The sequence below is a fragment of the Nematolebias whitei genome, chromosome 9 (assembly GCF_014905685.2).
Source record: "Nematolebias whitei isolate Nwh7 chromosome 9, NemWhi1, whole genome shotgun sequence".
Taxonomy (NCBI): Eukaryota; Metazoa; Chordata; class Actinopteri; order Cyprinodontiformes; family Rivulidae; genus Nematolebias; species Nematolebias whitei.
The window spans coordinates 20,255,056-20,280,314 of NC_056506.1; the positions used below are offsets into that span (position 1 = coordinate 20,255,056).

General features: G+C 44.3%; 1 protein-coding gene across 1 annotated transcript; it reads left to right on the forward strand.

Annotated features, from left to right (window-relative positions):
• chd8 (chromodomain helicase DNA binding protein 8) lies at nucleotides 1–23,660 on the forward strand. The gene is made up of 39 exons (XM_037682106.1): nucleotides 1–74; nucleotides 863–2,016; nucleotides 2,142–2,459; nucleotides 4,044–4,157; nucleotides 4,232–4,734; nucleotides 4,849–4,960; nucleotides 5,070–5,279; nucleotides 5,566–5,634; nucleotides 5,720–5,775; nucleotides 5,859–5,976; nucleotides 6,054–6,137; nucleotides 6,270–6,407; nucleotides 9,582–9,703; nucleotides 9,879–10,122; nucleotides 10,251–10,427; nucleotides 10,503–10,646; nucleotides 10,782–10,880; nucleotides 11,117–11,276; nucleotides 11,387–11,597; nucleotides 11,680–11,875; nucleotides 11,989–12,159; nucleotides 12,248–12,538; nucleotides 12,630–12,850; nucleotides 14,636–14,838; nucleotides 14,938–15,094; nucleotides 15,169–15,258; nucleotides 15,347–15,450; nucleotides 15,834–15,957; nucleotides 17,041–17,116; nucleotides 17,230–17,501; nucleotides 17,612–17,844; nucleotides 17,935–18,585; nucleotides 18,671–18,777; nucleotides 18,882–19,103; nucleotides 21,783–21,878; nucleotides 21,970–22,083; nucleotides 22,210–22,311; nucleotides 22,391–22,495; nucleotides 22,652–23,660. Exons 2-39 carry the CDS (start codon nucleotides 964–966, stop codon nucleotides 23,021–23,023), a joined length of 7,839 nt encoding a protein of 2,612 aa, XP_037538034.1. The 5' UTR covers nucleotides 1–74; nucleotides 863–963; the 3' UTR covers nucleotides 23,024–23,660.
• The last annotated feature ends 1,599 nt before the right edge of the window (nucleotides 23,661–25,259 follow it).

The window sequence follows — 25,259 nt, forward strand, 5'->3', positions numbered from 1 at the left end:
CTGCTCTTCCCTGGCCGTTTCCTGTAATCGTACAGTGTTGTGAGACGGAGAAAGCCATGTGTGTCGATGCAAAGGTAAATTTTGCACCCCGAAATTATTACAGTGAGTGCCGAGGCAGTGGTTGTGATGGTTATTTTCGCGTATTTTTGCCGAAATTGAGCCGCAGACCAACCGAAACAACATTGCGGCCTAAAGCTGTGTCTGAACATTGACGGGCACGTTGCGCTGGTTTTGGTCCGGTTTGTTGATGAGATTGAAGGAGTCCGGTACACTGAATGGTTGGTGGTGGATCACAGAGAGGGGACCCGACAACCACAGGGGCACAAGGAGCCGGGTTCATGCGCCTGGATGCGTTTTCGGTGCCTCTTGCTGTAGTAATCGGGACACTTTGGTGTTGGGAGAAGCTAATGCTAACAGACGGTTTAATAGAAGGACTGCAGAGGAAAACAGCGGATCTGTCCAGCATCAGGACCTGCTCAGCTGTCTCACTTCTCCTCCAGGTCCAGGCACTAAAGTTACTCAGGAGGTCACATTTTATATGTAACACTATTGGAATTAAATGTATATCTTCATTAATTCAAAGCAGCACTTTCAGAGCTTTTTCTTACGTCGTGAGTTATAAACACATTCTTTCTGGTCTTTAGTTTGTTAAATATCATTCAAACATTAAGAAATGTGACAAATACTAAAATAATTGTGTGAGTTTATAAGAATGTATCAGTCTTTAGTAAATTATTTATGCTGGTGTTGTGGAATAAAGAGTCAAACCAAATTTGAATAGAAGTTTTATTTTGTAGCACTTAAATTGTTTATATTTGTGTTTGTGATCATTTATATCAAGTTCTCTTTTTTTATTCCCCAGCTGTTTAATTAAACGTTGAGAAGAATTGGACAACAACCACACGACTTCCATCTTTGAGTCTTTTTCACTTTGTGCCCGTCTCCCTGTGTGGAGTGGGCAAGATGGCAGATCCCATTATGGACCTCTTTGAGGACACGCCTCTGTTCAACCTGGATGCCCTACAGGATGATTCCTTCTCTCAGGGCTCCTCGGACCCTGTGGAGGAAGCGCTGAAGCTGGCTCTGGGCCAGGTGGTTCCAACTGTTGACTCAGACCTCACCCCGGACCTGACCGTCAACACATGCCTCGATGTTCCTGTAGCAGCTCCTTCCATCCCAGACCCTACCCCTGTTCAAGTTCTCACACAGCAGCCGATGCCAGTGGCGACTGCTCAGACTGTTTCTGTAGCTCTGTCTCCCACCATGAACCCAGCTTCTGCTCCAAATCCTCTTTCCATCTCTGCTTTAACCCCTCTTCCTACCCCAATTGACACCGTGCCGCAGATGCAGACCCAGACCACCATCCCCATTGCCACCAACACCAGTGGAGCTGCCAGTAGCACTTTACTGCTGAGCTCACCTTTGACTGTTTCTAGCTCTCAGGCTACTACTGCCACCACACAGCACCTCACACAGATAACGCACCAGCTCACTCCTCAACAATTAGCTGCCATCACGCAGCAAGCAGGTGGCAAAATTGTCATTCTCAAAGGTCCCCAGGGTCAAGCCCAGGTGTTGCAGTCTATGTCAGGGACCCCAGGTCAGACGGGTGGAAAGGTCATCCGTGTGTTGTCTGGCACACCTCTCAAGCCTGGCGTGTCCATACTGCAGGGAGGTGCAGTCTTGAACCAGACGAGCCCAGGACAGACCCAAGTCAAGGTGGGTGCTGCAGGTGTTCAGAGACTGCTGCAGTCTGCCAATGGGCCGGTCAAGCAGGTGCTGCTCACATCCATGCCTCAGCAGGTACAGCAGACGCAAGGTCAGCCCATTCAAGTGCAGATTCCAGCCCAAGCGCAGATTGCTCAAGGTCAGGTCCAAGTTCAACCACAGGCCCAGATCCAGGTCCAAACCCAGGCACAGGCCGCACAAATCCAGGTCCAGCACCAAGGCCAGGCAGCTTCGACCCACATCCATGGTCAGGTGCAGCTCCAGCCAGCCATGCAAGCTCAAACACCGGTAAGCACCACCTCCTTGTTGAGTTATTTAAGAAGGTGACAACACTGGTAATACAGCAGTTGATTGTTTTTGTAGTGGGTCTGTTGGTTGCTTTCAGACTAACTCCTTTCTGTATTTCATCCTAGGGTGGTGAAGCAAAGCGCATCACCCTGGTTCTTCAACAGCCTTCTCAGGCTGGCTCTGCCACGCCAGCAGGTCAGGCTATTGCAGCTCAACAGCAAGTGACGCAGGTCCAGACAACACAAGGGGGTCAGCAGCAGCAAACACAAGCCCCTGCCAGACTGGTGCTGGGTCAGCTCCCTAGTGGCAAACTGGTGCTCCAGGGAAGCCAGCTAGCGGCCCTGACCCAGGCTCGGACTGCAGGCCAGGCAGGAGGACAGCCCAAAGTGGTCACAATTCAGCTGCAAGTGCAACAGCAGCCCAACCAGCAAGGAGGAGTTAAGGTGAGGAACAAGTTCCTCAGTTCTGCCAGCCAGCTTCACATTACTCATAAGAAATCACATAGCTCTCATAGTGTTATACTTTCTCATCTAAACTTTTCTCTTTATATATTTTTGGGTAAACCTTCAGTTATTTTCTGGTACCAAAAGTTTAAAGGTCTGTAATCCATTTCACGTTATAAGACCGGACTAATACGAGCTGCAGGTGACCGTCCCCCAAAAGTTTAATTAGTTTATAATGTTTTTTTAATCTCGGCTGGTTTAAAATTTATTATCCAAGCAACGACCCTTATATTGTCGGGTCCGAAACCTTTTTTGTTGGATTAAAGCAATTATTTCAAACATGTAAAGATAATATGGCATGTTCTGGCACAGTAAGCAATATGTTATAATTACCTTTCTGTTTCTGGGAGCGATCAGTAATAATTATTGCATTCCCTCAGTAACTTTGATTAGGATCTGTTAGCGTCAAGACTAGTTTTATTGATTAGCGCAAGGATTTTTGTTGTTTTGAAACTCAGTTTGTGAAAGTTTGATGCATTTAAGTAAGTGGCATGTTTGAGCAAAGACTGGAGATAAGTTGTCTGGATGTTATAAGACTTCCTTGTGTACTTGTTATATAAGTAGCTCTGGCCTAAATACTGTTTTAGATGAGACGTTTAAATCGCCTCGTCTTACAGTGACTGATGCTTAATAAATAATATGGAAGTAAATGTTAAAATAGTTTGTGTTGTTTGGGGTTTTTGTAGAAATGCACGGTCAGGTCAGGCATTCATCTAAGATTAATTCTTCATGGTAAACGTCAACAATGTGGCCGTCACTGATCCGCAGTTTTACATTAATTAGTGTTATTATTGACGTGTTGTGTTCAGATCAAAGCATATTAAATTACCCTGGTGAATACAGTCTGTTTAATTCTGCCAATGTGCATGGTTATGAATCATACATCAATATCAACCACAGAGCGTTTATTTTAAAGATCTTTTGTTTGTAATGACTTCAGCAAATAATTTAGTTTGGACTTGGTGCATTCACATTTTGTTGACATTATTTATGTTTCATATTGCCCAGGTTTGTTTTCTATTTGGGTTTTTTACTTTAACACAACGTTTCTGCAGCGTTTGAAACTAAGTTTATGCATGCAGAACAAATGCTAAGTGTGTTTCTAATTTAACACAACGTCTGGAGGTGGGAGGAGGCTGCTGCAGCTCGGCGGTCAGGAGTCCAGAGGCCGCAGGTCCAAGCTCAGATTCTGCCATAAAAGGCCGAACCTTTTGAGTGAGTTCGCTCGCTGTGGTCCTGAAGAAGTGACAGCTGAAAGAAAAACAACAAAACTAGCTGGCTGCTGTGGCTTTCAGTTCACGTGCTAATAATGTCCTAACCACAAAGATTTCATCTGCACCATTCTTCTCAAACTCTCCATAAGATGCAATCAGGTTCTGACAGCATCAGTATCTATTTACTTTTTTATTCCCAGATCCTAAAGTTGATTTACTTCTAGATCTAATCTGACACTGGCTAGTTAGCTTTTTTAAATGTTGTTTTTAAACAAGAGTGTGACTAAACCTCCCTCTTTTACGTGGCCAGTACCAGCTGGTGTCAGGAGCAGGAAGCACCGGCAGCCCTCAGGTGCTGCAGATATCTCAAGGTCAAGGAGGACAAAGGGTGGCGGTGCCGATCAAAATGCTTCTGCAGCCACAGGTAGATGTCCACATCTGCATTTTATTTTGTTTTGCATGCTTTACAGCAGAATGTTTAATTGCATCTTTTCTCAGACGAGTTCTGCCTCATCTGCTGGTGGTGCCGTCTCCATGGTGAAGGTCCTCAACACTTCGGCTGCAGGCCCCTCCGCTACAACCACCACTCCATCCCAGACCATCCGTATCTCCAAAGCTCCCGGAGAGCCTGCATCAGTGCGTCGAGTGGAGATCCTCTGCAAGCAGGAGAAAGCAAATCGGATCGTGGCTGAAGCCATTGCACGGGCCAAAGCACGCGGCGAGAAAAACCTGCCCAGAGTCCTGAACCAGGATGAGCTTCCAGCCTCCCAGACCTTGTCGGAGATGGGAGGAACTGTGACTGTAGTGTCGGCTGCTAAGAAGAAAAGCAGCGGTGGAGGAAGCAAAAAGAAAAGTCCGGTGTCTGGAGGACAGGTCCCCAGAGCCATGGTGGGAGCTGACAAGAAGAGCAAAGTGAAGGTACCTGGAGGGACAGTTACGTTCGTTGGAGGCACCGTGCTGCCTGCAGCGGGGAACAAGAGCAAAAGCAAGACTAAAACAAAGTAAGACTGGGCAGAAGACATGGGAATATACCGTGATTGGAAAGATAACTGTTCAGAAGACTCTTCTTATTGTTTGTATATCAGTAAATAAGTTTTCTCTTTATTTCTTGACAGCACTATAACTCTGGTGGGAGCCAAAAAAAGAAAGAGGACCGGGTCTTCAGACCACTCTGACGGCGAGCTGAGCCCACCATCGCCTGTTGCACTGGACGACGACATGATTATGGTACAAGCAAATATTTAAGTCTTTAATATGGATTGTTACTTTTATAAAAGCTTTTTTTTATTGTTTAATAAACACAAATCATTTAATTCCAACTCATTCCTCGGACCAGAAGAGACGCTCCAATCGTGTGGTGAAGAGGAAGAAGTATACAGAAGATCTGGACATCAAAATAACTGATGATGAAGATGAGCAGGAAGATGTGGACGTTATTACGACGGCAGCAGCTGTGGCCTCCATCAGTGGGGGGGCAGCGGCGCAGCTTAAACAGGAAGTGGAGCTGATGGATGGTGATGGACTTCCCAGCATGCAGTTCTTTGTGGTGAGTGCTGAATAAATTTACTTCCACCTTCTTTGCATTCCTGTTGTTTCTGTCAGGTGTGTGTGTGTTTGGCATAATTAGTGTTTAGCGTATATCTTAGATCCTTGTTTACTGCTTCTTTTGATACTTTATATGTTTGCTATTGTTGGATGTAACTGGGACCCTGTGTACATAATTTTGTTCCACCTCAAGTACCACATGTGGTGGAACGACAATAAAGTTGACTTGAACTTTTGAACTTGAAGGTGTGTGTCATGTTTTTATTTATTTATATATTTTTTAACAGGAAAATCCAAGTGAGGAAGATGCTGCCATTGTAGACAAAGTCCTGTCTATGAGGATAACAAGGAAGGAGGTGTTTACTCACATTCGGCACTTGATGTTCTTAATTACCTTGAGTATTTGTGAATGATTCTTTAACAGTTTTTCTTCTCTTCAAGGTGTCTCCAGGCCAGTACATTAATGCCGAGGAATTCTTTGTTAAATACAAAAACTAGTAAGTTTTAGTGTCTTTGTGAACAACTTGGGCCTCTGTTCTTTTCGTTGCTCGATGAGACAACTGCACTCTTTTGCTCTCAGCTCGTACCTGCACTGTGAGTGGGCCACTCTGGCGCAGCTGGAGAAAGATAAAAGGATCCATCAGAAGATCAAGAGGTTCAAGACCAAGCACGCTCAGATGAGGCGCTTGTTCCAGGAGGTGAGGGGGAGGCAGATGTCAAAACTGGTTTATTTCAGAAACGGCTGAAGTGTAACCTGAACTATTATCTTCTACAGGATGAGGAGCCCTTTAACCCCGACTATGTTGAAGTGGACAGGATCCTGGATGTGTCCCATAGTGTGGACAAGGACAATGGCGAGGTTAGGAATGCCATTTTTTATTTATAGTCCAGAGCAATCAGCTGTTCACCTTCTGTTAACTATAACTTTTTAATTTTCTCATGAGTAAGAGTTTCTGTTGTTACTAATTAAAGTAACTCCCATCATTTCCAGCCGGTCATTTACTACCTGGTGAAGTGGTGCTCCCTGCCGTACGAAGATGCTACGTGGGAACTGAAGGAGGACGTTGATGAGACCAAAATAAAAGAGTTCGGCAAAATTCAGAACAGGCAACCTCGTCTGAAGAAAACGGTGAGTGCTTGAGTAAAACATGACTTTGTGTATGCATTTTTCCCCCAACCATCTGTTTTTAGGCATATATGGGCAACATGATGGCTTAGTGGTTAGTACTGTTGCCTCACAGTGAGTAGGTCTTGGGTTCAAGCCCTGGTTTGGACCTGGTGTCTTTATGTGTGGAGTTTGCTTGTTCTCCACGTGTTTGGGTGGGTTTCCTCCCACAGTCCAAAAACATGCATGATGGGTACGTTCACACTGCAGACAAATGTGGCTCAAATCTGATTTTTAATTTAATTTGAGTTTTCTGTCTGACTTGTATCAGATTTTTTTCATGAGTCTGATCGTGAGTTTGAGGACTCAACTTTTGAGTCTACCGTTGGTGTCGGGTCTTATCCGTACTGACGTTTTGGGGTCGATACTTGAGTTTGTACCTTCAATGTGTCGCTCCTGTTCCAGACATACAATGTTGGGATTAAAGTAATGTGATGGATTTTTGTGGTTTGAATGTGGCCAGGACTGATTTGTGTCATCTGTAAAAGTGAGGAGGGGAAAAAGCTTGTTTTGTTGTGGTCTTGTTAGACGTCCATTCTACTGATGATCCAGGGGTTAAACTGTCGCTGCTTACAACAAATAAAGAGACCCACACTCGGTCCCTATGGGACCCAGTCAGAGCAGGGTGGGTTTTGCTGTCTGGTCCACGTTGAGCTCGGAGCAGTGTTCTTAACTTAGAAACAGACTGCAGGTGAGAGCACCAGTCAGCATTTCCTGGACTTTTTTCCAAGGAGGTGTGGAAAAGAAAGATTTCCAAACAATCAGGTGTAGATCTTCATTGTATTTTTTACAAACCTTTGGAGAACAGTCGGCAATAACAGAAGATCAATGCATGATGCCCCGCTACCCTAACGGAACCGCCCGCCCCCTTATGAGGGTGATGACATGTTCTAAAATATTAAACATTTACATATTGAACGTATGTGTTCGTACATGGCCAGTTCACTGCAGCCGGGGGAGATACCAGAACTGATGCTCCATCACCCCACCCCTCTTCCCACACCGACCTCCCCGGGACTTTAGTTTGTGAAATTTGACTTTGTATTAAACCTGAATGTGTTGGGAGCGTCGTCGTCATCGTACAGACATGTGCAAACTGCACGTCAGTGGTAAATGGACTGTACTTTTATAGCTCCTTTCTATCTCATCAAGATACTTGAAGCTCGTCACAACACAACCTGTGCCTCATCTACACATTCACACAGCACTCTACTACATCTGTACAAAGATAATCTGAATCTGTAGAGACTAATCAGAGCTTTAGATCACATTCATACACCGATGAGACACATCGGAGGCAATGAGGGGTTCAATGTCTTGCCCAGGGACACTTCAACATATGACTGCTGGTGGAATTGAACCACCAGCTCACACATCGGAGAACCACTGCCCTAACCGCTCTGCCACGTGGGAGCGCACTCAGCCTGTTTGTGTCTCAGTGTGAAACAGGCTGCTGCTTTAGTTCTTGTAATTAAACAATGTTAGCATTAAAATATGAATATTTATATGCCTCAGAGGATAGTAAAGATGCGTCTCCATGTTAACTTTAATTTTTTTCTCAAGCTCACTTCAGTGCTCTGTTTGGGAGTCGGTTTCAGGAATTTGTATTTTATCATAAATATCTGCTAAAGTCAGTTGTTGATGTGATGGTGCTTGGCTAACCTGTAGGGTAGATACAATTTTAGTCAAAAGATGGTTTTGCTCTCCTAATCCTTGTACAGTGCTACACCAGAGGAGCCGTCAAGAGGCAGAACTAATTAAACACTGGACCAAACTGTCCTGTCGCGTCATAATTTAATCTGTTCTGATTGCAACAACTTCAGAATCACACATGCTAACATGTAGCATCCATGTTTAAACTCAACATGCTGCATGTGGCGTCACGTTTTCTTCTGCACATGCAGGTCAGTCAGAACTGTAAACATATGATGGAGGTCACATTTTAATGATAATGGAACAACCACGCAAAAAAATAGGTCTGAGCAAAAACTCAGAGTTGAGCATTAAGCTCTGCGGTGCCTTCAGGCCCAGGCCTCCTTTTTAAAAAGATCTGTGATCTCAGTGGGATTTGCCTGGTTAAATAAAGTTAATAAATAAACAATGTTTTGAATTTACTCAAAACAAACTTGTCATAAAAAAGAACAAAACAAGCAACAATGATGCCTTCATCAGTATGTTAAAGCAGCAGAATTTAATCATGCAGGAACTGATCAGTTTCATAATTCTCTTTAATTCTTTGCACAAACATTTTTCTATATTAATGAAAAGAGCCTCGCACCTCAACGCTTTCTTCTGACCTCGCCTGGACTTTTGTAGCTAAAATATATCTTTGTATTAAATTCTAATGTGTCCAGAGCGTCGAAGGAAACTTTACTGTCGCCGTCCAGAAAAACACTCATCATAAAACTGCAAACATTCACTATTCAAGTCCCTCAGTGGTGGGGGACATCGGCGTACCGCTTGTTTTTATAACAATATGTGTTAGTGCGTTAAAAGCAGCGTTTGTGTGAAACAAATCAGTCGAGCACTGCTGGGGCTGAACTCCACCTCACAAAGACGTTTGTGAAACGGTTTTGCTGCCGTCTGAATCAGAGTGAATTACATTCAAATCAAACGGCATTAACCAGTTAAAGGTCTTTGTCACGTTCTCTGTTCAGCCCAAACACGTGGAAGTGTGACGTAGAGCCGGTCAGCTGTTTGTGCAGCACGCTCAGGCGTCCAGTACAGTGCGCTGTCAATGATCATCTGTGTGTTATCATAAAACTCTGACCCCAGGCGTTAAACTTCACCCTTCAGACAGCTGCAGCTGATCGAAGCTGTGAGCAAAGTCTGAATGACGGATTTATAAAACTAATAAAGTGTCGTGAAGCCTTAAACACCTGAACAGAATCAAAAGGTTTCCATTCAGCTGACTTTGAACCTTAATGGAAAACCTTCATCAGAATAAAGTAGAGCTTCAAAAACTGCCTAATGGCACCAACGTGAAAAGTAAGTTTATTTTAAATTCTTCGGACTGGAGTTTCTGTGTTTTTTCTCTTACTCCTTGTGTTTCACTTGGAAGGCGTTAACTCATGTCTGGAGCTTCGTCAGGTTCTTCCTTTAGTTATAATTTCATCATCTTCACTTGTCTCTCCTCAGACACGACCTCCTGCCGGTACGTGGAAGAAGCTGGAGGAGACTCGAGAGTACAAGAACGGCAACATACTTCGAGAGTATCAGCTGGAAGGAGTCAACTGGCTTCTCTTTAACTGGTACAACAGGTATGTATCCCACACACCAATGGGTTTATTGTAGTCTGTGGCTAAATAAATCATGAAATGCAGCCATCTTTGCTGTGTGAATATTAAAGTTGTTATGAATGAAAATACATGTTTTTGTGCCGAGGCACGATGAAACCGAACATGCAGTTGATGCTGTGTGGTTTTGGTCTTTCAGACAGAACTCTATCCTGGCAGATGAGATGGGTCTGGGGAAAACCATCCAGTCCATCACACTGCTCTCAGAGATTTATGCTACTGGTATCCAAGGCCCCTTCCTCATTATTGCGCCCCTCTCCACTATCACCAACTGGGAGAGGGAGTTCTCTACTTGGACTGATATGAATGCCATTGTCTACCATGGCAGCCTCGCCAGCCGACAGATGATCCAGCAGTACGAGATGTACTGCAAAGATGACAAGGTGAGCGTATCCGTTACTGCTTTGTTGTCCTGTTGAAGGCCCCACGGCCTCCAGTCCCTGTGTCAAAGTTCTTGTGTAGAACACTGGACTTAATGTTGAGTCTAAATCCTAATAAATTGTGTTTACAGGGACATTTGATCCCAGGTGCTTACAAATTTGATGCCCTCATCACAACGTTTGAGATGGTCCTGTCCGACTGCCCAGAGCTGAGGGAGATCTCCTGGCGCTGTGTGATTATCGACGAAGCTCACCGCCTTAAAAATCGCAACTGCAAGCTGTTGGACAGCTTGAAGATGCTTGATCTGGTGAGAAACTGCAGATGATGGTGCTCTCTGCCTACTCAACCTGTCTTCTAACCTTTGTTCTGTGGTTTCCTGCAGGAACACAAGGTGCTGTTGACCGGCACTCCTCTTCAGAACACCGTGGAAGAGCTCTTCAGTCTGCTTCATTTCCTAGAGCCCGCTCAGTTCCCCTCTGAAATTGAGTTTCTTAGAGATTTTGGAGACCTCAAAACTGAGGAGCAGGTGTGAAATGCCTGCTTGCACATTAACACTCGCACACTGTCCCGTTGTCACATCTACATAGTTGTTTTCCCACGTGGTGATGTGCGAACAGCTACAGTTCTGTTTCTGAGCAGTGCTTTGTTTTTGGACATGCAGGTGCAGAAACTGCAGGCCATTTTGAAGCCTATGATGTTGCGCAGGCTTAAAGAGGACGTGGAGAAGAACCTGGCGCCCAAACAGGAGACCATTATTGAGGTCAGTCTTGCCTCTTAAAGGAACTGTACATGAGAGTATTTTCTAAATTATTGAAGCTTCTGAAGAATTTAATTAATAGAGATGAAACACAGCAGGGATATCGGATTTCACCAAAGATGCACCGAGGCAGGATGAGTGCAATAAATCAAGGAGCACGTTGCATCATGTCGTTAAGCTGCATCTTAAATCGTTGCATCATTTGTTGGTGAATGAAACGGCTGATCGTTTCCTTTTAGGTCGAGCTGACAGATATCCAGAAGAAGTACTACCGGGCCATTCTGGAGAGGAACTTTAGTTTCCTCAGTTTAGGGGCCAACAGTAACAGCAACGTCCCCAATCTGCTCAACACGATGATGGAGCTCCGCAAGTGTTGCAACCACCCCTACCTCATAAACGGTACTGGCATTCCTAACTTGTATTTGTCCAGGTGACTGCAGGAGTCATTGTGTCTGCAGCCAAATGTGTCTCTTTCATTTACTGACATCTTGCCTTTCTGTCCTGTCCAGGTGCAGAAGAGAAGATCGTGGCAGAGCTGCGAGAGGTGTACGACCCCCTGGCCCCTGACTTTCATTTGCAGGCTCTAATTCGGTCAGCGGGGAAACTGGTGCTACTTGACAAGTTGCTGCCTCGTCTGAAGGCTGGTGGCCACAAAGTGCTCATCTTTTCCCAGATGGTGCGCTGCTTAGACATTTTGGAGGACTACCTCATCAACAAGAGGTATTAGTTGCACTCTTTCTTTATATTTAAGTGATATGTAAAGCTTCTGTGCACTTCTAAGATGTTGTTCTGGTTGTTACAGATACCTTTATGAACGAATTGACGGCAGAGTGCGTGGGAACTTGCGACAGGCCGCCATCGATCGCTTCTGCAAGCCCGACTCGGATCGTTTTGTCTTCCTGCTGTGTACCCGTGCCGGTGGTCTGGGCATCAACTTGACTGCTGCTGACACTTGTGTCATATTCGACTCTGACTGGAACCCTCAAAACGACCTGCAGGTACAATATTACAGTCGCTTTAAATGAGACATTTATGACTGGAACCAATTCATATTGTCTTTGTGTGAACAACTCCACGTTCTGCTTTGACCCTTTTGTCCTTCTTATTTCAGGCCCAAGCGAGGTGTCATCGTATTGGCCAGTCGAAGGCGGTTAAAGTCTACAGACTCATCACCAGGAACTCCTACGAGAGGGAGATGCTGGATAAAGCAAGTCTGAAGCTTGGTCTGGACCGAGCTGTGCTGCAAAGCATGAGCGGCAACAAAGACAGCAGCGTTAATGGGGTAAACAAACACCGTTCTCTTAGATCAAACCTCTGTAGGCCACATGGAATACGTTTCATTATGTAAATGACTTTGTCACATCCAACAGCTCCAGCAGTTCTCCAAGAAGGAGATTGAGGATCTGTTGAGGAAAGGAGCTTACGCCGCCATTATGGATGAGAATGATGAAGGGAGTCGCTTCTGTGAGGAAGATATCGACCAGATCCTTCAGCGAAGAGCCACCACCATTACTATTGAGAGCGAAGGAAAGGGCTCTACGTTCTCCAAAGCCAGCTTTGTGGCCTCAGAGAACCGCAATGACATCGCCCTCGATGACCCGGAGTTCTGGGAGAAGTGGGCCAAGAAAGCAGATATAGACATGGACTCCATCAATCGGAAGGTGAAACTGCTGTTAAGATTTTCATGAATAGCTCTTCAGCTTCATAATTATTGCATTAAATAATTGAATGATTTGTTTCCTCCTCCTGCAGAACACTCTTGTGATCGACACCCCCAGGATTCGCAAGCAGACCCGTCAGTTTTCCACTTTACGTGGCGAAGGAGGAGACGTGTCTGATCTGGATAGTGATGATGAGTATCCACCCGCCAACTCTAGACACTCGCGCTCCTCCCGACGCTCCGATCGCCACAGTGGAGGAGGTTACGGCCGCACCGACTGTTTCCGGGTGGAGAAGCACCTGCTGGTTTACGGGTTTGAAAAATCTTTATATTTTTGTTTGAATGTTTCATCACTCACTCTGTTAAGATCCATTTATCTTCTGCACGTTTTTCAGCGTGTAAGTCGTTCCATAAGTTCAGCTCTATTTTAACAAACGTTCGGCTCATTCAGGACGTTCCTGCTCTGGTGGGTGATGTTTGTCTCGTTGAAAATGAGCGGAGCTCTCTTCACGTTACAGTTGCATTCGGGTCCAAAAAAATCAGATCCGACCCAGCCCCAGCCCGTAGCCATAATTTCTGAATCCCACCCGATCCGACAAATTAATAGTAATTACAGGTCCGACCCCCCCCCCCCCCCCCCCCCACCCGTCGTATACGTTGCATCTATTATGCGTCACTGTTGACACGTCGCGTTTGTTACTCGTCACCACTGACAACTTGGAAATGTGGGCCGGTGTTGTGCCAAAAATCGATTGGCTGCCAAATAGCGGCTGTGAGAGTGTGCATGGGAAGACTTTAACAAGAATTTAACAAGATTAACACTTAAAAACAATTATTTGTTTGCTCGAAATTATAGTAAATGTGTGTTTCAATCTAAAGTTGGCGTAATAAATGCATTTTGACAGTCAAATCAGCTGCATTTCAAAAGCTGATATGCGGAAGTAAATGCTTGCATGTGACGAGTTGCTGTGCATATTTATCAGGATAACCACCTGAAAACAATTATTTGTTTGCTCAAAATTGTAGCAAAGGTGTGTCTCAGTTGAACTATTCCTTAAAAAAAAACTACTCTGCTGCCATCAAGTGGCTGAAAGTGGTACTGCTCAAATTATTATTTTTTCAGTCAGAATGAATGAAAACGATCAAATCTCAGCCAAAAATTGGTTTATAAATGTGGAAAAAAATCCATAAATATCTCGCTTCGGCCTACAAGTAGCAGGGCTTGTAAATTATGCAAAAAAACTGTGATTTATACGCCGGATAATACGGTAGTCCCATCTGAAGCTTAACTGAACTTTATTTTACCTCATTCAAGGCTCGTCAGCTCACGATGAAATGGCCTTGTGTGGCTGTTGGTTAAGGAATGGCAAACCACGTTGCCATATAATCGGATCACGGCTGATCCACTGACATAAGCAAAAGCCCGACCCGCCCATCCAGCATGTTCTGGTCGGGCCAGGCTTCAGGCCCGGGTTAGAAATGGCAGCTCTACTTCACGTCCCTCAAAGCCTTCGTCTTGTTTTAAACCTTTTGCTGCCACTTTCAGCTGTTTTCTGCTGCTTTGTGCTTGTTTCAGTTTCCTCAGCTACTTTCTGTTTATTTAAACTTTTATCATCTATTTTTCTGCCCCTTTCAGCTTTTTTCAGCAAATTTCAGCTTTTTTGATTTTGCACTACTTGTTAGGTATTTTCTGCAAATGTTATCATTTTTTTCCTGCTATTTTTGTGCTTCTTTCCACACTTTGTGCTACTTTTTATTCTCCTTTCAGCATCTGCTAATTTCAACTTCTTTTTTTTTGCCATTTCAGCTATATTGTTTGCTAATTTCAGATTTTTTGTAATCTATTCGGCATCTCTCTGCCTATTTCCACTTATTCTGCTCTAATCAGCTTTTTCTACTCATTGCTGCTTTTTTTCTGCCTTCAGCAAACGTCAGCTGTTCAAATTCAACTCGCATTAACAGTTCAGAGATGAAACCTTTTCAGCTGGTTTCAACTTCTTCTGCAGCTTTCAGCTACATTTTCACATGAAATGCTCTTTTTCTAGCTGATGTTATCATCCTTTTGTTGACATGCATTTCTCCGGTTGATCTTTTAAAGCTGGGGTCGATGGAGGGATATCTTGTCCCACGCCAGATGTAAGAGGCGTCTGAGCGAGCGTGACGTGGAAACCATCTGCCGCGTCATCCTGGTCTTTTGTCTCCTGCATTATCGTGGGGATGAAAACATCAAGAGTTTCATCTGGGAGCTCATCACGCCTCCAGAGAACGGCCGTGAACCTCAAACACTACTGAACCACTCTGGTAGGACGCTGGACAGAAAGTCCCTCATTAATAAATAAAACAAAGTAAGGTTGGTACAACAACAAGTTTTAATTTTATATATCTGCTTTTTCTGCCCAGGTCTTTCTATCCCTGTTCCAAGAGGTAGGAAGGGTAAGCGGGTAAAGGCCCAGAGCACATTCGACGTGCAGAAGGTCGAGTGGATACGCAAATACAACCCCGACACTCTGCTGCTGGATGACAGCTACAGAAAACACCTGAAACATCAGTGCAACAAGTCGGTGAACCCTCATCGGATGTAGGTGCATGTTCAGTTTCTTCTGATGTTTAATCAAACCGTTGTCTTCTCAGAGTGCTGCTGAGGGTTCGTATGCTCTACTACCTGAAACAGGAAGTCATCGGTGAACATGCAGACTCTGTCTTGAAAGGAGCTGATATCAGGTATCTGATGCTCATCGAGTGTTAGCGCTCAGGTTCTGTTACTGCCGCGCACTTAAAGACAAACGAGTGCATTTTTTAACACTTTCAGAGATGTTGATATCTGGATGCCAGAGATGGAGCAGCAGGAGGTGCCTGCAGTGTGGTGGGACTCTGACGCAGACCGCTCGCTGCTCGCTGGTGTTTTCAAACATGGTAGGCCTGTTCATTCAGTGTTTCAACTAACTGTAAATGAAGGCCCAGCTTTTGCTTTGTGGTGTCTGTACCCTCCTCTTTGGCCTTTGAAATCTTACATTTTTATACGTCTGTCGAAAAGTGGGCCATTTATCTCTGAAAACTTTCTCTTGTCCTGGCCATAACTTCTGATCCGCTCAAAATAATTAAATGAAACTTCATACACATCTGTTTCACCACTAGACAGAGTGTTGCATAATCTTTTCATCTCCCCAGCTCTAAGGTCTAGGTCAAAGGTTATAGAAGGTTTTTGCTTTTCTGGGCCATCGCTATAGATTGTTGTATGATGGTTTGTTGACAGGCGTATAATGTGCATATTTTCGTTGCTTTTCAATTCTTCCCAGGTTATGAGATGTACACCACCATGCGGGCTGACCCCTGCCTCTGCTTCGTGGAAAGAGTTGGTCGGCCTGATGATAAGGCCATTGACGCCGAGCAGCATACTGGAGACGCTGAGCTGGGAGATGAGTAAGTCACATTGTTTCAATGTATCTTAAACTGGAGGAGCACGATGACCTTCACCTACAATAACACAACAATCAGTCGTAGATGACTTTCATTAACCCTTGTTAGCATGAAATGTACTAATCTAACACAGTATTGATATTTTTGAACATTCTGAAATTATTTGTCTCGGAGTAGGAGGCAGGAGTCATTTCCAGCATCAACACATAGATGTTCTGTTTGGTGAAATGTTGGTGAACGCAGACTGTTTAAACTCTGATCACTGATGGAAGTGTCTTACCAGCATCGCAGGCATGAAAATAATTATGAAGTCATAATCAGCAGCAGCTGTCAATCAATTTGTAGAGGAGATGACATACATTTTCATGAATATAATTATTATTTCACAATGAGTGCATCTTTATTCTTTCTTTATTCATAGTGCAGCGCTACATTGTATTGTGTGCGGTAGTCAGGGGAGCGGGTTGTTGGTGGGGTCGGGTGTAGCAGAGTGCTATGTCTTTATTGTGCACGGTTGTCGCAGTATCGAGTCTGAGCTGAGCTGCTTCAATCTCCACTCCCCGACCAGAAGTGACGGAGCTGCGTGGGGGTGTGGGGGATTTGGTAGATGGGGCACTTGGTTCTATTGACTGGGATCTTTCTTGTATAATGGTAGGGGAAACGCAGTACGTGTGCAGTGTTTCCCCTACCATTATACAAGGAGGGCTCCCCTCCCTGTCAACAGAACCGAGCGCCCTGCCTACCAAACTGTCATTCACCCAATACCCCCCCCCAACAAAGAATAATCCATATACAGGACCTGACTCAACCTTGTTAGAGTTGTCCTGAAATAGTATAAGAGCTTTTCATCCTTTGGTTTTGGTAATTCAAAAAACTTTTTTAAGAACATTTGAAAAATATTAAAAAAATTATCCCTCTTTTTTTTTTGAATGTGATGTTTTTTACAACTGTGGCTGTCAGAGCAGTGGCTCAGATAAAGCTGCAGCAGTTAAGTAAAAACGAAAGTTTGTCTTGTTTGTTAATAAATTAAGACATTTCCTTTGGATTTGGTGCAGGTGTTTGATTATGGTGTTGTGTTTTGTTCAGTGCTGATTTTGATAAATATTCAGAAGATCCAGAGTTCAAGCCGGCATCAAGACACACCAAAGATCTTTTAGAGGAGGTACAAGTCTGAAAAAGCACATTTGATTCTTCATCACTCATTTATTTGTGTATATTTCACTGAATGTTTTGAAACTTTGTGCTCAAACGTGTTTTTTTGTCTTTTCCCCGCAGCCGGACTCGATGAACGTGGACGATGAGGTTTCTGTGGAAGACAAGTTGGCAGTCCTGGTCCCAGAACACGCACCCAGTCAAAGCGGAGCGTGTGACTGGCCTTCGAGCTCATCGTTGACTGCACGACTGCGGCGTCTGATCACCGCGTACCAGCGCAGCTACAGACAAGAACAGCTGAAGATGGAAGCCGAGGCCAAAGGCGACCGCAGGCGCAGGCGGTGCGAACAGGCCAGCAAGCTGAAGGAAATCGCACGACAGGAGCGACAGCAGAGGTGAACTGCTTTGATGTAGTCACATTATTTATTTTTGTTCACATCCACTTTTAAATAGTTCCTGAAGAAGTTTGAACTTTTTAGCTCAGTCCTGGTACCTTTGCTTCCAGGTGGACCCGGAGAGAGGAGTGTGATTTCTACCGTGTGGTCTCAACATTTGGAGTGGAGAAGATCAAGAAGGAGCCAGGCTTTCCAGAGGGACCGGATCTTGAGTTTGACTGGACTCGTTTCCGTACCTTTGCTCGTCTGGATAAGAAAACTGACGAAAGCCTCAGCCGATACTTCCGCTCCTTTGTTGCCATGTGCCGAAGGGTGTGCCACCTCCGCCCGGGTCGGGGTGAAGGTAATTATTTAAGATTGAACTTGTGAACTCGTAGCCTGCGTGCTGCCGTCTGCTTGTTGAAATGTTTGACTTTGTTCTCAACTAACACAGATCCATCAGAGCTTTCTCAAACTGTGGCTCCCATCACCGAGGAGCGGGCATCACGTACTCTCTACCGCATCAGCCTCTTGCGCCGCCTTCGTGAGCGAGTCCTCCCCCACCCCTCCCTGGAGGAGCACCTGCCTCTGGCCCCCCGCAGCTCTGAGCTGCCTGCTTGGTGGAGATTACCAGAACACGATCATCAGCTAATGCTCGGAGCTACGGTGCACGGCGTCAGCCGCACCGAGCTCTCCATCTTCTCAGACCCACAGTTCACTTTCAGCATGGCCCGAGAACAGTTCATCCAGAGTCAGCAGGCTCTCCCCCCGCCTCCACCACCACCCGTTATGACTTTCAGCCAGCCCAAGACTGGGATGGACTCACCCAGAGTGAAAGAGGAGGAGAGTGACGAGAGCGTTCGGTTGTTTGGAGACGATATCAGTGCTGAGCTGCAGAGCACTCCCTTGGGTCACCAGGGGTGCAAAGTGCAAGGTCAGAGCTGGAGCTTTAAGAGGAGCAAAGAACGAGAAGACAAAACAGAAGGAGGAAGGAAAGGTGATCGGGGCTCTGATTCTGACTCCGATTCGGATTCGGGATCTTCGTCCTCAGAGCGATCAGGGAGCAGTGATGATAGTGGAGACAGTGATGAGGAGGGGGAAGGAGGTAAGACCACTGACTGTTAGAAAAAATGTTAAATCCTACAACAACGAGAAAAAAACCTTTAAACTTCTACTTTTCTTTTTGTCAGGAGGTATAAAGGTCAGAGATGTGGATGAAGATAATAGTCTACTCTCTATGACTCCATCTCAGGATAGCATTCCTCCTCCTGATCCAATCAGAGTTGACTGGCCTAAGGTACTTAATTAATTTTAAAGTTATGATGATACTGTTGATCAAAAAATCAAAATTATGCATTTATTTTATGGGAAACAATTACCAAAAGGGTTTTCTTTGCTCAGGATCGTGCGCTGATTAACCGTCTGGACAATCTATGTACTCTTGTTCTGACGGGTAAGTGGCCCTCGGGGCGACGTTACGTGTCTGAAGCTCAGCTCAACCCCAACTCAGAGCTGGGGGGCGATGAGATGGCTTACGCGAGGGTGATCCGTAAACCCAGCAGCACACCTGTCGGCCTTGGGACAGAAGGAGAAAATGGAGAGTTTACTGTAAAACTCCTCAAGGTGAGTTCAGAAAGCGTTCAATACAAAAAGTGAGGTGAGAATAAATGGTAATAAATTAAATTCTTTGTTTTTGTCAAAGTAAATTAGTTCACTCATTAAATCCACGACTGTTTGTATTTTATAAGACATGCACTGCTTCCATTCATCTTACAGCAGCTAAACTTGTCTAAAGGAGCATCCTGGTAATTTTGGACCATTTATCAACATAAAAATGTGACCAGGCCAGAGCAGTCAACACAGATCATATGTGAACTGCTGCGATCAGATTAATTCAATTCAGTTCATTTTTATAGCACCAAGTCACAACAGAAGTTGTCTCAGGGTACTGTACAACATTTACATACAAGACAATCAGTAAAAGTTCTCTGTCTAAGGAAGCAGCAGGTTGTGTTGAATCTTCACTTCCTCACAGTCTCCCATCCTGAGCAAGCACAAAGGAGACAGTGGAAAGAAAAACTTCCTTTTAACAGGAAATAACCTCCATCAGAACCAGGCTCAGGAAGAGCAGCCATCTGCTTTGACCGGCTGGGTTTAAGAGGACAGGAAGGAGAAACAAATCCAGAATGACTGGTCCAGATGTACTTTCTATAGGAGGAAAGTAAAAAAAAAAAAACATGTTGGGATAGAAATAATTACAAATATAAACATGTAGAGTAGAGCAAGTAAAGACAGCAGCAGAGAGTATATGTGGTCAGTTTGTCCTCCAGCAGTCTAAGCCTATTGCAGCATAACTAAGGGATAACTCAGGAAACCTAAGCCAACCTTAACTATAGGAGTTATCAAAAAGGAAAGACTTGAGCCTAATCTTAAAAGTAGACAAGGTGTCAGCCTCACAGACAGAAACAGAGTTAGGTAGACAGGGTGGGGTGCCCCTCCTTGCATAATGGTAAGGGAAACTCTGGAGACAAACCAAGTAGATCCAAAATGTGGACATTAATTAGGGGAAATACCTCTTTAAACAGTCTGGTTGGGATGGGATCTAGCAGGCATGTGGATGGTTTGGATGAGATTATTATTTTTGACAATTCAGAGCTCAACTGGACAAAAACTGTCCAAACATAAATCAGGCTCTAGTGAAATTTTTAAAGTTGCCTCATTTGACAGGGGACTAGAGATAGTAGAAGGAAGGATGGTTTGAATTTTCTCTCTAATTGAAATAATTTTATTGATAAAGAATCTCATGAAGTCATCACTACTTATAGTTGTAGGGATACATGGTTCAACAGAGATGGGACTTTTAATTAGTCTAGCAATAGTACTAAACAGAAACCTAGGGTTATTTTTATTCTCCTATTAAAGATGAGTAATATAAAGTTCTAGCTTTATGGAGAGCTTTCTTATGTTAGCAGACTATCTCCAAGTTATACCAGCTATACGATATTACCAGAAGTGATTGTTAAATTAGGCTACTGATCAGCTTGTTAGAGGAATGTGACTGATCAGATCACTCATTAATTAGCTGCAGTGTCTGAGTGTTTTTCACAGCATCTGAATCAATTTATTTCACTAATCCTGTAATTTTTTTTTAATATAAGCAGTTCTTTGTCAGACTAGCAGAGTGTGTCACTACAAAAGTGGAGTAAAAGTTTATTTTTGTGGAGTGATCAAAAATGTTACACAGATGCAGGTAAAGCTTTAGACTAGTAATTTACAACAATGACTATTTAAGAAACCTAAACATCTGGAAAAATCATATTTTTAGCTTCTCCCTTTCATCTACTGCCACTGTTTAAACAAGTCAATTAACCAACTATTCATAATTAGTGCTGCAGTCGGAGCTGATGAGGAAACCGACAGTTTGACTTGTCCATCCATCCATTCATTTTCTTCCGCTTATCCGGGGTTGGGTCTCAGGGGTAGCAGCTTAAGTAGGGAGGCCCAGACTTCCCTCTCCCCAGCCACTCGGTCCAGCTCCTCTGGAGGAATCCTGAGGCGTTCCCAGGCCATCCAAGAAACATAGTTCCTCCAGCGTGTCCTGGGTCTTCCTCTGGGTCTCCTCCCGGTGGGACGTGTCCGGAACACCTCACTAGGGAGGCGTCCAGGAGGCATCCTAACCAGATGCCCGAGCCACCTCAACTGGCTCCTCTCAATGTGGAGAAGCAGTGACTCTACTCTGAGTCCCTCCCGGATGATCGAGCTTCTCACTCTTCTAAGGGAGAGCCCAGACACCCTGCGGAGAAAACTCATTTCAGCCGCTTGTATCCAAGATCTCTTTCTTTCGGTCACAACACAAAGCTCGAGACCATAGATGAGGGTAGGAACGTAGATCGATCGGTAAATTGAGAGCTTCGCCTTTTGACTCAGCTCTCTCTTCACCACGACAGACCTGCACAACGCCCGCTTCACTGCAGATGCTGCACCTATCCGCCTATCGATCTGTCACTCCATTTTTCCCTCATTCATGAACAAGACCCCGAGATACTTAAACTCCACTTGGGGTAGGACCTCCTCCTTAACCCGGAGAGGGCACCTTTTCCTGCTCAAGACCATGGTGGCCTCAGATTTGGAGGAACTGATCTTGTCTGACTTGTTTGCATCATAAATACGTGCTGGCTCCTTCTGTTGCTGTCACAGTTCTGTAGAAGGAAAATAAGGGACGTTGAGCAGAAGAGCATGAATGACCATGTTGTTGTTAATGTGTCGTGGTTTAGTTAAAGCCTCTCTCTGTCGTCCGATCAGGAGGAGGGCTTGAAGCTGACTTTCTCTAAGCAGGCCCTGATGCCCAACGGGTCGGGGGGTGAGAGCAGTAGCCGCAAGAAGCGAAAGGACCAAGAGGTGTGTGTGGTTTTAGTTTAGCTCCTCTACAACAGAGTTTGATGCCAAACAAGCCCAAACTGAATTTAATTATTACTGTTTTGTTTTTTAGCTATCAGACCTCGATGGTCTTCATGATGTATTGGAGCGTAACCCCCGAAGAAGGGACCCACCCACGTGGCTGAAAGAGAACCCAGAATATGAAGTGGAGGGAGACATGCTGGAGGTAAACCATTATCAGAATAAAGGAGTTCTGTGGGAGGATCTAACCCTGGGTCTTGGTTTGTGTAAACGGTTACAGGACGTTTTATTTCTCTCGTGCTTGATCCTTTTGATTGGATTTTTGTTGTAGCTGCTGGTGAACAGGAGCAAGAGGAAGAGGAGGAGGAGGGCAGATAAGGCCCTCACAGGTACAGAGAAGGTCAAACTTATTAACATGAGGACAGGAAAGAAGGTGAGCTCATGCTGCGTGTGTTTATGGGTTAGAAGTGGACGCTGTGCATCGGTCCCTGCTAACAAACGCTTCCCTTCAGGTCGGAGCTGCTTTCTGCCCCATGCTGCAGGAGCTGAGGGAGTACCTGGAGGAGAACCTCGACATCGCTGTGGCGCCCGAGTGGTCTGAATCAGTTCGAAACTCTGTAAGGAAGATATTAAAATTTAAATTGTACTGTTAACGTGATTGGATCTTAAAATGAAGCTGGTTAAAAACAGCAGCCTCCCGTTGGTTTTAATATACGACACATTTTTAAGCATCGTAGATTCTTATATTTTATTTTCGGTTTGTTTTTCCTCAGGGTCTGTTGCCTGAATCTCTCTTCCACCGGCTGCTGACGGAGCACTCGGTGATACCGAAGAAAAGCCGCCGGCGTCATCATCACCACCATCACCATCATCATCACTACCACACTCCAGAGCCCGTCCCCGAGGAGCCCACCCTGGACGGAGTCGAAGAGGAGACTCTGGTGTCTGATGGAGCCTACATGATGGACGAGGAGGACCTGGACACGTCCCATCACTTCCTCACCAGTCCCAGCTTTGACATTAAAATGGAGGGGGGCGACAGCCTCTCCCAAGGCGACTACGACAGCTCGGATCAAGAAGCGCTGTTGGACGATGTTATCGTAGCACAGAAGGACTCTGACTCTTCATCGAGCTCCGAGGACTGACTGAATCCCACTCCTCTGACTCGGCCTCTTCTCAAAAACAAAATCATGTTCAATTATTTTCTATTCTGTAACAATATATGAATTACTGATGTTTGTTTTGCTATTTTTATTCGTTTATTTTATTTAGGATTTTTCAGCGCAAGGAGCATCGGTTTATTTTTTTTCCCATCAGAATTATGTTTCATCTCCTCGATCCTCCTCTTGAACCTCTGACAAAATGGCAAAAAGCTGAGCTTTGTTCCCCGTTGACTCGTTGTTCTTCAAACCCATGAATTCCCATCACATTCCCAAGCGTGACCAAAAGGGGACACTTGCTGTACAGACACACTTTTCTTATCAAAACGACCTCAATGCTGGTCCTAAAGCGCCACATGAAACTGGACACATGTACGGAGCAGAACCAGATCCCCCCCCCACCCAGTGTCTTCTGGTCATCTCTCCATAGGAGTCTGAACTGAAGGTGTGGATGTGTTGTTAGTGTTTTCACTCTGTGGGAGGGGCGGGGGAGGGAGGGCATGGTGGCGTATTAGTTACTGAAGCTGTGCTGGGAGGATGGATGTATTGTACAAAGTAGAGCTTGTCAGTTGTGTACTCTGGTGCAAAGTTGACGGCAGTGAGTTGCTATTCTTGTTTTATGACCTGACTGTATCTGTGATATGATTAACAGCAATCTACAGTGAAACACTTGACGCGTGCGTTGTGATTTTTAAAAGGCAGGACAGAAAACGGAAGCTGATGGTGTGCACGGTTGTTTAAAGTGTCTTAATTACAACTCATGGAACCCCCTCATTATTCCTGTTTTATAAAGATATAGCTGATTATTTAAGGCAGGAACACAAGTTACTTCTTTTACACAAGGAGGACAAGGAAATCAGAAAGTTGATCAACTTTCTAAAAGAAAAATTCAATTGTAAATTTTTACCTAAAACACCAATAACTGATGGATGGGTCATGATAAGAAAAAGATTTTCATGAAAAGATGGTAACTGTACTTGTATAGCACCTTTCTGTCTAATCAAGATACTTAAAGCTCGTTACAACACAATCTCAACACACGTTCATACAGCACTCTAAGATCTCTGCAAAGATAATCTGAATCTGTAGAGATTAATCGAAGCTTTAGATCACATTCATACACTGATGGCACACACATGGGTCATGGGGTTCAGTGCACTGCATTGTGTACTGGGTTCAAGATACTGCAGGCACTACAAATCCTGAAAAATACTAAGAACAAGCAGCCATCTGCTTCAACCGGCTGGGTTTGAGAGGAACACACACAATGGCAGGTCCAGAATCACATGTTAAGATAGAAATAATATCAAATGAAAACTATTCAATTTTAACAATTCATTTAAGGAAATTAGGCCAATTTGTCCTCCAGTAGTCTAATCTTAAAATGGCATATAGCCAACCCTAACTAGGATTTATCAAAAAAGAAAGTTTTAAGTCCAGTCTTAAAACTGGACAATGTGTCAGCCTCATGGACAGAAACTGGAAGTTGGTTCCACAAGAGAGGAACCTGAGAACTGAAACATCTTCCTCCCATTCTGCTTTTGGAAACCCTAGGAACCACGAGTAAACCTGCACTCTGAGAGCCAAGTGCTCTAAAAAAATATATTCTAAGAGAATTGATTGAGGGCTGTTGCTAAACTTGTCTTTTTCTGAAAACTTGTTAAATTAACTTCCAGCTCTAAGACAAAATCCAAAGCATATTTTAAAGAAAGAAGAATAAATATGCTTTTTGTTTTTGTATTACACTTGGATCCTTTTCCTTAAAAAAGTATTTTGTTTTTGGTTTGCTCATTTTTTGACACCATCTGTGAAAAACGGGTATGTCATCTGCACAACTTAAACTTATAAACATTATGCTGTTTCATCTGGATATTTGATTTAAAAGAAAAACTCACCAAATGCTTAACAGAAGGTGAGATTTATCGAAATCAGACGTGTAAGTTTTATAATAAAAAGTGAGGATTTTATATGCGAGATAAAACTTGGTGAATTCTCACGAAATATTTGGGTAACAATTTAATCTGCCGTTTGGAAGGCTTCCAAGGAAAAAAGTTACCAATCACTTTAAGTATTCATTCTGTTTTTTCCACAACAGTTCATGAATGCAGCTTGCAGTACTGTTGTTGTCCTGTAGGGGCCGCCTGCAGTACTGCTGTCGGCCTGTAGGGGTCGCATGCAGTTCCGCTGTCGGGCCGCCTGCAGTACTGCTGTCGGCCTGTAG

Coding starts and splice junctions, on each gene's coding strand:
- chd8 (XM_037682106.1), top strand. CDS start 964: ATGGCAGATCCCATTATGGACCTCTTTGAGGACACGCCTCTGTTCAAC. Junction 4,735..4,848: donor AAAAGCAAGACTAAAACAAA/GTAAGACTGGGC, acceptor ATTTCTTGACAG/CACTATAACTCTGGTGGGAG. Junction 17,117..17,229: donor CCAAAGATCTTTTAGAGGAG/GTACAAGTCTGA, acceptor TTTTCCCCGCAG/CCGGACTCGATGAACGTGGA.